Source organism: Doryrhamphus excisus, linkage group LG11 (genome assembly GCF_037039965.1).
Source record: "Doryrhamphus excisus strain RoL-2023G ecotype Guam linkage group LG11, RoL_Dexc_Guam_v1.1, whole genome shotgun sequence".
NCBI lineage: Eukaryota > Metazoa > Chordata > Actinopteri > Syngnathiformes > Syngnathidae > Doryrhamphus > Doryrhamphus excisus.
The window spans coordinates 4,210,319-4,223,577 of NC_136367.1; the positions used below are offsets into that span (position 1 = coordinate 4,210,319).

The window sequence follows — 13,259 nt, forward strand, 5'->3', positions numbered from 1 at the left end:
ATTGATATGTTTATGTCATTTATTTATTTTTTAATATCTCGGTGATTTAAGGTGAACTTTGCCCAGCAACACATGACCATAGAAGCCATTCATCGATGGCGGTCTGCTGTCCATTCTGACTTCCATAATTTGATCATTTGTGTTATTTCCTGTATATCAATCAGAAAAAACATGATCCAGTTTTGATCACGTGATGCAAATAACGTGATCAATGAGGGTGGAGGATGTTTTTTTTTGCACGTTGGATGAGCCTACTGTCTCATTGATGGGGGGGTGAAGGTCGCAGGGTAAAAGCTCCTCTCTCTTTCCTGCAGGAATCCATGTGGAGGAGGAGGAGGAGGAGGGGGGTGGGGCGGTAGTGGGGGAGGACGTTCCTGCTGCCGCCGCCGCTGCTGCACGACTTCCGCCTGAATGTGACAATTAACCTCCACGCACACCCGCGGAGCCAAGACACTGATCAGGCGCAGGTGCGTGGACTTGCTCCCCACGCAGCTTTGATGACGGGACATTGGCGCCTTTGGAGGCAAACCGCCAAACTACAACAAGGAGAGAGGATCTAGCAGCGGATGACAGCGGCTTTTTCTCCCCCCCCCCCACCACCACACACTCACACTCTCCCTCCCCTCCCATTTCTCTTGACGGGACAACATGCGTGTTGGATGGGAGCTGGAACCTACTGGATGTTCTTCCATGGCTGCATTGATTTCTAGTACTATTTCCCTTCAGTGATTACGCATTGACATGAGGACCACGACCCGGTTGTGTTGCGTTTAAAAGACAAAAAAAAAACAGACAAACAGGGCGCCGGTTTCTTCAGCTCTCAAGGACGGCAAAAATAATCCAACATAAATAATAATAATAACACGAAGATAAAAGTGGAAGCAACATGGAACAGGACGACACCGTGAACGCGTCCAAGAAGAGCATCATGGCGAAAATCTTCAAAGTTCGCAAGAGGAGGGAGATGCTTTTTGTCCAGGTGTGCTTCATCTGCAGTGCCCTCTTCGTGGCGTGGACCATGTCGGCGCTGTTGACTAAAACAGGTGAGTGCGTGAACCCACCCACACACATACACGGATATCTGCAATATAATCACGCACAACCACAATCTTGTCTATCAGTAGCAACGGCACGGGGATGTATCGCCATGGGTACGTGAACGCAACACTGCTGCATTTTCTCTGGCGTGCTCTTTTTTTTTAAATCATGATTTTAGTATATTTTTTTATTATTATTATTGGGGGGTGGGGGGGGGTAGCGTTTTAGAATGTTGCTCCCTATTGCCGCAGTGTGGCAGCTGCACATTTTAATTTGGAGAGGAGCACAGGCGCGTAATCACGGCGCACGCACGCACGCTGTACATGCGCACACCCGAATCTGTTCGTCGATTTTGCAGCACGATCCACGTTGTGGTTTTGTATTGTGTCACACACACATACACACACCTCACACGTCATCAGCGTGTTTGAATGATTAGGATAAAAAAAAAAAACACGAGCCGTGGAGTGACAAATATCCACGCAGATGTCCGGAGAGCACAGGATGAGCGGTGGTCATGTGTGGTGCGTGAGATTTCCCAACCATGCATGCATCCACGCATGCATGCATGCAGTCGGGCAAGGAAACAAGCAGGCACACTCTCCAAACATGCCCCCCCCCCCCGACCCCCTTCCTGCCCTCCCCACCCATGTTAAAACTCTTCCCTTTAGGCCTGTGCAAACACTGACACGCAGAGCATCCCAAACGCCTCACACGCAGTTATGTAATCCGACCACCAACCTTGGACATTTTTTGTTGTTGAAAGAGTAGCAGGCAAACCGCCGGGTTCAGAGGTCAACCATCGATGGCGTCGTTTGCTTAAGCTGCCAAAAATTACACTTACATTTTTTTTTTAAATAATTAATTTTTATTCAATTTAACTTCAATAGAAAGTACCTTGATAGTACTATCTGCAGGAGAAAAAACCCAAAAAGTGCTACAGCTAAGAATCCAGCAGAGGGCACCGCTCAAAACTGCAATGTATCTGTGGCGTTGCCTGTTTTAGCCTCGCGTTCCGATGACTTAAGATCTGTGCAGGAGAGCCTCTGGCTTTTGGCTCGCTGGATAGCGCTGCTGGATTTAACTCTCAATCAGTGTGGATGCCAAATCCTTCTGTGGCGGTCCAACTTTATTTGTGGCGGGCTTGTACAAATAGGAAATACTTCATGCTGTATGCTTGTAATGGATAAAATGGAATTTCATTCATTCATTTTCTACCGCTTATCCTCTCAAGGGTCGCGGGGGTGCTGGAGCCTATCCCAGCTGTCTTCGGGCGAGAGGCGGGGTACACCCTGGACTGGTGGCTCAGCCAATCACAGGGCACATATAGACAAACAACCATTCACACTCACATTCATACCTATGGACAATTTGGAGTCGCTAATTAACCTAGCATGTTTTTGGAATGTGGGAGGAAACCGGAGTACCCGGAGAAGAACCCACGCATGCACGGGGAGAACATGCGAACTCCACACAGAGATGGCCGAGGGTGGAATTGAACCCGGGTGTCCTCACTGTGAGGTCTGCGCACTATCCACTTGACCGCACTTTAAACTATGTCATTTAATTTGACATTTTTTTTACTAAATAAGACATCCGACTTGCAGGTCATGTTGCCAGTTTGTATGGTAAAAGTTGAAATACTGGGTGGGCCACATGTGGCCCCTGGGCTGTAGTTTGCCCACCCCTGATTGAGAGTTACGTTGTCGTCGTGCGAGTACTTTATACATGTTCTGTTATCGTAGTAGTGAGTACAAGTTATGTTGTTGTGGTGTGAGTACTTTATACAAGTTGCGTCGTCGTGGTGTGAGTACTTTATACATGTTGCGTTGTGGTGCGAGTACTTTATACATGTTACGTCGTCGTGTGTGAGTACTTTGTACTGGACACATGTTGGACGGAGATGACACAAGTTGCGTTGTTGTAGTGTGAGTACTTTATACATGTTACGTCGTTGTGGTGCGAGTACTTTATACATGTTACGTCGTTGTGGTGCGAGTACTTTATACAAGTTACGTCGTCGTGGTGCGAGTACTTTATACAAGTTACGTCGTCGTGGTGCGAGTACTTTATACAAGTTACGTCGTTGTGGTGCGAGTACTTTATACAAGTTACGTCGTTGTGGTGCGAGTACTTTATACATGTTGCGCTGTCGTTGTGGTGCGAGTACTTTATACATGTTGCGCTGTCGATGTGCGAGTACTTTATACATGTTACGCTGTCGTGGTGGGAGTACTTTATACAGGTTATGTCATCGTGGTGTAAGTACTTTATACAAGTTGTCATAGTGTGAGTACTTTATACAAGTTACGTCGTTGTGGTGTGAGTACTTTATACATGTTGCGCTGTCGTGGTGCGAGTACTTTATACATGTTGTGCTGTCGTGGTGCGAGTACTTTATACATGTTACGTTGTCGTGGTTGGAGTACTTTATACATGTTACGTTGTCGTGGTGGGAGTACTTTATACATGTTATGTCATCGTGGTGTAAGTACTTTATACAAGTTGTCATAGTGTGAGTACTTTATACAAGTTACGTCGTCGTGGTGCGAGTACTTTATACAAGTTACGTCGTCGTGGTGCGAGTACTTTATACATGTTATGTTGTCGTGGTGCGAGTACTTTATACATGTTACGTCGTCGTCGTGCGAGTACTTTATACATGTTGCGCTGTCGTCGTCGTGCGAGTACTTTATACATGTTGCGCTGTCGTGGTGCGAGTACTTTATACAAGTTACGTCGTTGTGGTGCGAGTACTTTATACATGTTACATTGTCGTGGTGTGAGTACTTTATACATGTTATGTCGTCATGGTGCGAGTACTTAAATGTATCCTTGGTGTAGTTCCCACCCACTTTGCCTCCCGGTACCGTAGATCTCCAACAGGCTCCATTAGGAGTTTTATTAATTACGTTGAAACAACAAGAGGCTTAAATGATTATTCTGGAATATCATACGTGAGAGCAAATCTATTTCCAAAAGGTGGCTTTTGTTGCTATCTAAATAGGCTCTATATAAACACACACACACACAAGTGGCTAATGGCTTGCCTTAATCAAGTTTGCCTGACCCACGCGGTCATCGCCATGTCGGGACTCTTGCACAGAAGCCTCGTGAATGGCTCGACTGCAGCCGCACGGCAGCCACGTATGTGAGAATGCCCGAAATCCCCTCTGAAGCCACGAGACCCGCCATAATCAGATCTGTCTAATTGAATAGATCTTTCGGAGCATCACAAAAGAGAGGAGGGAAGGGGAGGGGGGCAACAAGCATGTGTCATGTCGCGGGAAAAAAAAACCTGTTTGCACCCGTGTGATTTCTAGTAGTGGCGTGTTGATTTGCTGAATGGTCCAGATGGATGGGATTTGATGCACCTCCTGGGTCATATACCGCCGTAAAAGCGGGCCGCGGCGTGACATGCTGCCTTGCATGCTGATGTGGGTGGATGGATGGATGGATGGACAGGTGTTTAAAAAAAAAAAATTATAATCAAGGCGGCTTACATTTGCAGCGTTTGAATCCTCGTTGTCAGACTATTGATGGAGAGAATATGCGGTGGTAGCCCAGCAGGACTGATGGATGTTTGTCCTTGGTGTGTCCCCCTGCTGGGCTTATTGAACAGGACTGGAGGATGTCCTCACCAGTAGACCCCACACACACCCACGCGGCCACCCTCTGTTGTTACTGTTGTGTTTTTTTGTGCGAGCACCATCTCTGAAACCCTCTGCGGTGTGAAAGAAGAAAGCCATGCACTTTGACCCCCAGCCAAACACGAGTAATGTTGTTTCCGCATAAGCAACTCGCATGTATGAGACAGAACATTGTGTTTTTTTTTTAGTCAACCTTGTGATTGGTGATGTTCCGTAGACAGGAAGTGGCATTTTGAGGGTTCACATTTGAGTTTTTATTGAGTCTGGTGCTTGTGTCATCGAACATTACTGACACCTAGTGACCAGTGTGAAATACTACACATCATCACATCTCAGAATGAGTCTTCTGAATGCCTTATATTTGTGTTTTACTTTAATTTAGTCATTTTTATGCTTAAAATGATCTATTATGCTAATTTTCAATGCTTTATATTGAGTTGTAGACTCGCATAGAGCAGCTACACACAATAACCTGCACAGAAATGAACAACTCGCAGTAAAACTCACTAGGAAATATATATATGTAAATATACTAATATATACATATATGTACACAAACTACTGCAAGAAAGCACTTTTAGATATGCATTACTATTCATTACTAGACTCGTATAGAGCAGCTACACACAATAACCTGCACAGAAATCGTCTACATATCATGACGTCTCTGAGTGTTTTGAATACCTTTATATTTATTTTACTTACTTTAGTCATTTTTATGCTTAAAAGAAACCTATTATGCAAATTTTCAGCTCTTTTTAATGAGTTGTAGACTCGTATAGAGCAGCCACACACAATAACCTGCACAGAAATCGTGTACATATCATCATGTCTCAGAATGAGTCTTTTGAATGCCTTATATTTGTGTTTTATTTCATTTTTATGGTTAAAGGGGACCTATTATGGTCAATTTTGTCGCTTTGAATTGAGTTGTATACTCGTATAGAGCAGCTACACACAATAACCTGCACAGAAATCGTCTACATATCATCACGTCGAGTGTTTTGAATACCTTTATATTTGTTTTACTTAGCCATTTTTATGCTTAAAGGGGACCTATTATGCAAATTTTCGGCACTTTGCATTGAGTTGTAGACTCGTATAGAGCAGCTACACACAATAACCTGCACAGAAATTGTCTACATACCATTACGTCTCAGAATGAGTGTTTTGAATACCATTTTATATTTGTGTTTTACTTAATTTAGTCATTTTTATGCTTAAAAGGGACCTATTACGCTAATTTGCAACGCTTTGTATTGAGTTGTAGACTCGTATAGAGTAGCTACACACAATAACCTGCACAGAAAATTGTCTACCTACATTACGTTTCTGAGTGTTTTGAATACCTTTATATTTGTGTTTTACTTAATTAAGTCATTTTGATGCTTAAAGGGGACCTATTATGCAAATTTTCGGCACTTTGCATTGAGTTGTAGACTCGTATAGAGCAGCTACACACAATAACCTGGACAGAAATCATCTACATATCACCACATCTCAGAATAAGTCTTCTGAATACCTTATGTTTGTACTTTACTTAATTTAGTCATTTTGATGCTTAAAGGGGACCTATTATGCTAATTTTCAGCGCTTTGTAATGAGTTGTAGACTCGTATAGAGCAGCTACACACAATAACCTGCACAGAAATGAGCTTTCAACCAACTTGCAGTAAAACTCACTAGGAAATATACATGTAAATATACAAACTACTGCAAGAAAGCACTTATATACATTACTAATGTCAGACTGAACAGTCGTATATGGTAAAAATGACTCAATGAAATTTCAATTCCACACACATTACACGTCGATGAGCTGGAAGGAAGGCCTGCAGGAAGCTTGTTGTCCATCCGAGGAAAATGACATCGGTCTTAGTTCTGCTTGGGTACAACCACGTGGCCGCTGCTGTTTGCTTGGCTTCAACCACTGCTGGTGTTTACCATAAGTGACCTGTGAGCTTTTTTTCCCCCCTCCTGCATGATTTTTTTTAATTGTCCATACATGAATAGGATTGTGTCATTATGATTATTGTTTTGTTTTCCATGAAACCACAATGAATCCAAAATGTTGTCTTTAAAATGAACGGCAACGGTCACAGAGGGCCTTCACATGCTCCAAAAAGACGATTATAGAAAAGCCATGTGAGCGGACTTAAGGAAGGTCTTTTTTTCGAGCATTCTTCATGGCCTCACAACCAAAGTCGGGCGGGGTGGTCTGCAATATTGCACGCTCTTGTGCAACGGTAATTAGGCCCTCGCGTCACCCACATCCACTCATCATTTTTGCAACCGAGCAAAGCGTTTTCTCATCTGGCCTGAAGCTGTCTGTCATTTGTGCAGCAACAAATTAGATCAAAATAAAAGTGAGTTGGCAAACACGTCTGGACTGGCTGGTATGATTTTATTTTATTTTATTTTTTTTAGTGCCTGTCCTCATTTTGGAGGCATAAGGGCACAGCACCTTCATTTCCGATGGGATTTAATTTTTTTTTTTTTTGTATGAATGAGGTTTCCTATGTAAATGTTTATTAAAGCAGTCATTTAATAAACAATGCTGTTTGTGTGTTGCCTTGCAGGCCATGGGATGATAGTGGAAGACCCCAGTCTGGAGCGCTGGGGCAGGCGGCTAATGGCTACAGCATCTGAAAATGATACGGAACCCAAAAACTGTTCAGCACCAGGTATGATGACCCCAGACGGCCCCCCCACACAACGGCACTTTTTTTGTTTACACTTATTGTTTTAATGTCACTGTATTGTTTACATTCATTTTCTACCGCTTTTCCTCACGAGGGTCGCGGGGGGTGCTGGAGCCTATCCCAGCTGTCTTCGGGATGGGCGAGAGGCGGGGTACACCCTGGACTGGTGGCCAGCCAATCACAGGGCACATATAGACAAACAACCATTCACACTCACATTCATACCTATGGACATTTTGGAGTCGCTAATTAACCTAGCATGTTTTTGGAATGTGGGAGGAAACCCGAGGAGTACCCGCAGATGTGTTTATTTATGTATGGGTGTCCGGAACAGATTAATCGGATTTGCATTCATTCCGATAAGAGAAATTGGAAATCGGATTTCGGATGTTTATCGCCAGATGTTTTGGAACTAATATCGAAAACCAAGGTAGCATTTTTTTGCAAATGCGACTATTACGCCATTACATCATGCTAACCCGTTGCCAACCCCCATGTGTGTACGTACCCTGCCTTGTTCCATCTACAATGTGTTTGTTTATATTTGGGTGTCCGGAACAGAGTAATCGGATTGGCATTAATTCCGATGAGAGAAATTGGAAATCGGTTTTCGGATGTTTATCGCCAGATGTTTTGGAACTAATATCGAAAACCAAGGTAGCCTTTTTTTGCAAATGCGACTATTACGCCATTACATCATGCTAACCTGTTGCCAACCCCCATGTGTGTTCGTACCCTGCCTTGTTCCCTCTACGATGTGTTTATGTTTTGGTGTCCGGAACAGATTAATCGGATTTGCATTCATTCCGATAAGAGAAATTGGAAATCGGTTTTCGGATGTTTATCGCCAGATGTTTTGGAACTAATATCGAAAACCAAGGTAGCATTTTTTTTCAAATGTGACTATTACGCCATTACATCACGCTAACCTGTTGCCAACCCCCATGTGTGTTCGTACCCTGCCTTGTTCCCTCTATGATGTGTTTGTTTGGGTGTCCGGAACAGATTAATCGGATTTGCATTCATTCCGATAAGAGAAATTGGAAATCGGTTTTCGGATGTTTATCGCCAGATGTTTTGGAACTAATATCAAAAACCAAGGTAGCATTTTTTGCATTTGCATATGCAAATGAGACTATTACGCCATTACATCATGCTAACTTGTTGCCAACCCCCATGTGTGTTCATATCCTGCCTTGTTCCCTCTACGATTCTTTATTTATGTTTGGGTGTCCGGAACAGATTAATCGGATTTGCATTCACTCCGATGAGAGATGTTTCGGATGTTTATCGCCAGATGTTTTGGAACTAATATTGAAAACCAAGGTAGCATTTTTTTTTTGCAAATGCGACTATTACGGCATTTAACCCGCAACAGTATTATCGGGTCCATTTGTGATTCCCTGCACATCTTTAACAAGGCAATAAACACCAAAAGGGTCACAAATTGATTAAAGTGATGACTTATTGGGGTGGGGGGGGTATAGCTACCCATTGACTGGAGCATGTGCAATGGATCGTGTCGTACATGCAAATGACTGCACTGAAAAGGAGAGCGCTCCTTTTTGTCTCGCCGGGTCGCGTGGAAATTAAATGCTATTTTCGAAGCCATCCCGGTGATTCATTGCGGCCTGCGGGGGGGTCGGGGGGGGGTTCCTCCTTCCAGACTCCATCAAGTCAACAACAAGTAATTATTTCACCAAATGGGGCGCAACTCGATTGTTGGATTTGTTTTGTTTGAGTACGGAGGACGGCGGGGCTCAGACAATTTGGATGTCATTTCAAGTGTCATCACAAACGGCCCCAGCGGTGCCAAAAAGGGGCTATTACTTCATTTCTGGTCACAACAGGCGCCCCCCCGCCCCTTGTGGAATTACTGATATTAGCGGAATTGTAACCCACTATTAAACAAAACCTACCATTTTTTTTTTTAATCTCCCCATAAACGTACTACTTGGTTGCCGTGTAACAGTAGGAGCTGATTGAATGAATGACTGGATTAAAATCCTGGAAGTTTTCTTCAAGAGAAGCCTAATCCTTAAAGATTACCTCCCCACTTCAAAAGTCTCCTACGAATGCACCAGACTGAACTTTACATTCCGCCTTTTTTCCTCCTTATAACCCCCCCCCCCCCTCCAATCATCATATGACTCGTATCATCTCGTGAATAATCCCGTCGCGGACACACTCATTGGATTGGAAAAAACGCTTTGTTCTGACCAGATGTGGGGCCCCAGGAACGGCGCTCATCGTTCCGCAGCACCACTGTGATCGTTCTTCACACTTTGTAACACAATTCCAACAAGTCACGTCTTTTTATATCCCTTTTTAAACCCCCCCCCCCCCCCCCACACACTTCTCTTTTATGTTCTTTGTGGGTTACGCACCGTTAAAAGCCACCTTAGTGTGGAATATTTCTTTATAAAAGGGCTCAATTTTACATAAGCGTCTAGTAAAAGTCATACACGGCGCTATGAATTATTTTCAGTAAAGAATTTCTGGTTAGACCCAAGACCAAGGGTGGGCAATCTACGGTTCCGGGGCCGCATGTGGTCCACCAAGCTTTTGAATCTGGCCCGCAAGTATTTGAACTTTTACCTTACAAACTGGGAACATGACTTGCAAGTCGGATGTCTTATTTAGTAAAAAAAAATAAAAAAACTGTAAAATTAAATTACATAGTTTAAAGTGCGGTCAAGTGGTTAGCGCTCAGACCTCACAGCTAGGACACCAGGGTTCAATTCCACCCTCGGCCATCTCTGTGTGGAGTTTGCATGTTCTCCCCGTGCATGTGTGGGTTTTCTCCGGGTACTCCGGTTTCCTCCCACATTCCAAAAACATGCTAGGTTAATTAGCGACTCCAAATTGTCCATAGGTATGAATGTGAGTGTGAATGGTTGTTTGTCTATATGTGCCCTGTGATTGGCTGGCCACCAGTCCAGGGTCTACCCCGCCTCTCGGGGTATACTCTCGCCCGAAGAGCTGGGGTAGGCTCCAGCACCCCCGCGAGGATAAGCGGTAAAAAATGAATGAATGACTGAGTTGTCTCTTGGTTAGCACACAGGCCTCGCAGCTAGGAGACCCGAGTTCGATTCCAGATTCTGATTCCGAGTAGTTAAACTTTTAGCATACAAACTGGTAACATGACTTGCAAGTTTAGTAAAAAAAAAAAAACGATAAAACTGTAAAATTAAATGACAGCTTGATGTGGTCCTGAAAAAGGGACATGAGAACATAAAGCTGATAGTATATTAGTAACACTTTTACAGATAAAATTAGACAAATAATAAACGAAAAACTATAAGCATAAAATAGTGTGTGTGTGAGTTAAATATGTTTTGGCCCACCCGGACAATTTTATTAACTCGATACGGCCCACGAGTCAAAATATTTGCCCACCCCTGCCATAAATCAAGGGTGTCCAAAGTGCGGCCCGGGGGCCATTTGTGGTACACAGCTTGGTTTTAGTTGGCCCGCAGCACAGAGTAGAAATCAAGTAAAGAGGTAACGAGGAAATACTGAAATGTTAACAATTTTATCAATTTTTATCATCTTTGGAACCTATATAAAAAAAAAAACAACTAAGTATATATGTTTTGGCCAAAATTTATTATCTCTATTAATTTATCTATTATCATTTGACTTAGTTGGCAATATCTCAGGTTCAATAAAGTATCTTATGAATATGAATATCAAAGTAACATTCATTTTCTACCGCTTATCCTCGCGGGGGTGCTGGAGCCTATCCCAGCTGTCCTCAGGTAAGAGGCGGGGTACAACATTTATACATTAAAATGACATTTTCGTGACTTATAAATCAAAGTAATGGAAATTGACAGCTTCAGTTGCTTATTTCTCTGTAAATGTGACTATAGGGATGTTATTTAATGTATAGAGGGCTCTAATAATGTTAAATGGCTGTAAACGGGTTTTGAAACGATGCATTCATTCATTTATTTTCTACCGCTTATCCTTGCGAGGGTCGCGGAGGTGCTGGAGCCTATCCCAGCTGTCCTCAGGTAAGAGGCGGGGTACAACTTTTATACATTAAAATGACATTTCCGTGACTTATAAATCAAAGTAATGGAAATTGACAGCTTCAGTTGCTTATTTCTCTGTAAATGTGACTATAGGGATGTTATTTAATGTATAGAGGGCTCTAATAATGTTAAATGGCTGTAAACGGGTTTTGAAACGATTCATTAATTTTCTACCGCTTATCCTCGCGAGGGTCGCGGAGGTGCTGGAGCCTATCCCAGCTGTCTTCGGGGTCCACCCTGGACAGCCAATCACAGGGCACATATAGACAAACAACCATTCACACTCTCATTCATACCTATGGACAATTTGGAGTCGCTAATTAACCTAGCATGTTTTTGGAATGTGGGAGGAAACCGGAGTACCTGGAGAAAACCCACGCATGCACGGGGAGAACGTGCAAACTCCACACAGAGATAGCCGAGGGTGGAATTGAACTCGGGTCTCCTAGCTGTGAGGCCTGAGCGCTAACCACTCATCCGCCGTGCAGCTTACAAAGTAACATCAACTCAAGAGTAATACCAGGGAAGAAGAAAACGACTCCACACTGCATCCACACTAAGTGGGTATCATTTTTTTTTTTGTGCTCCAAGCAAATATAAATCCAACAAATCCCAATGGACCCCAACTAAACATGTAATCACCTGTGTAGAATCCACAGTGGGCCGGTACTGCCAATAAAGCTAGGTGCAAATGGAACACGTCGAGATGGGATGAGAAGGATCACTGTGGGCGTTTGTTTATATGCTGAGCGAGCGCAGCCTCGCAAGCTCCATTTAACCGCGCTGCATAGATTACACTCGACTTCCCTTCCCTTTCCCCGGCCGTTATTTGTGGGAGCGGTAAAGGCCTCACCAAGGTGCTGATGCTGTTTATTCGCTATTCATCTTAAGTGCCTTTTTATCGGCGAGGTGGGCCATGTTCCTGCTGGAATGCAATATATTCCTCTGGTATACTAGTTTGTTGTGCAACAAGCATCACAATCAATCACAAACTCCTTTTTCAGGCGATCTGGATATGGACCATAATGGGAATAAATCATCCAAATGTCAAAGCCTAGCGTGCCATTAATTAATTCAATCATCCTCTCACTAGTAATGACAGCCACAAAGTGGTAATCCACAAAGTCCATGCAGTAGTATTACAGTATGGTTGGTAATGGTTTAATTTCATTTGAACATGCATCAGATTACAATTGAATGCATCACATAATCAGTTCACAGTTCCACATGTCCAAAAGGAGTAGGAAGAAGCAAAGCTTATTAAATCCTACCCCTCCATCTGGTACTTTTACAATCAGTAACTGTTATATTTGTTCACTTCCTGCTTTCCTAATATTATTTAATTTGTTTTTATTATTATATTATATATTTTTATTTAGATTTTTATTTTGAAATTAATTTTAATTCATTTTCTACCGCTTTTTCCTCACAAAGGTCGCGGGGGTGCTGGAGTCTATCCCAGCTGTCTTTGGGGGAGAGGTGGGGTACACCCTGGACTGGTTGCCAGCCAATCACAGAATTTTAATTTTAATTTTAATTTTAATTTTAATTTTAATTTTAATTTTAATTTTAATTTTAATTTTAATTTTAATTTTAATTTTAATTTTAATTTTAATTCATATTCTACCGCTTTTTCCTCACGAGGGTTATATAGACTCCCTTTATTGTCATTGCACAAAAACACAGTAGTGAAATTGCCAACGAAATGTCATTGCCTGGCTCCCATATAATAACAGACACAAAAGAAGAAAAGTAATAATAAATAATAATAATAATAATGTGGAGAATAAATAGATAGAATAGACACCAAATAGACACGGGGGGTGCTG

General features: G+C 42.7%; 1 protein-coding gene across 2 annotated transcripts in view; it reads left to right on the forward strand.

Moving 5' to 3' along the window:
* Positions 1 to 354: 354 nt before the first annotated feature.
* The window catches only part of slc24a4b (solute carrier family 24 member 4b), a 38,745-nt gene continuing 25,840 nt past the window's right edge, over positions 355 to 13,259 (forward strand). The window contains exons 1-2 of one of the 2 annotated variants that reach the window (XM_058078980.2): positions 355 to 1,043; positions 7,268 to 7,372. In XM_058078980.2, coding sequence (XP_057934963.1) covers positions 887 to 1,043; positions 7,268 to 7,372 — 262 coding nt within the window. In that variant the 5' untranslated portion in view covers positions 355 to 886. The remainder of the gene's footprint in view (positions 1,044 to 7,267; positions 7,373 to 13,259) is intronic. The other variant, XM_058078979.2, reaches the window with a different exon arrangement.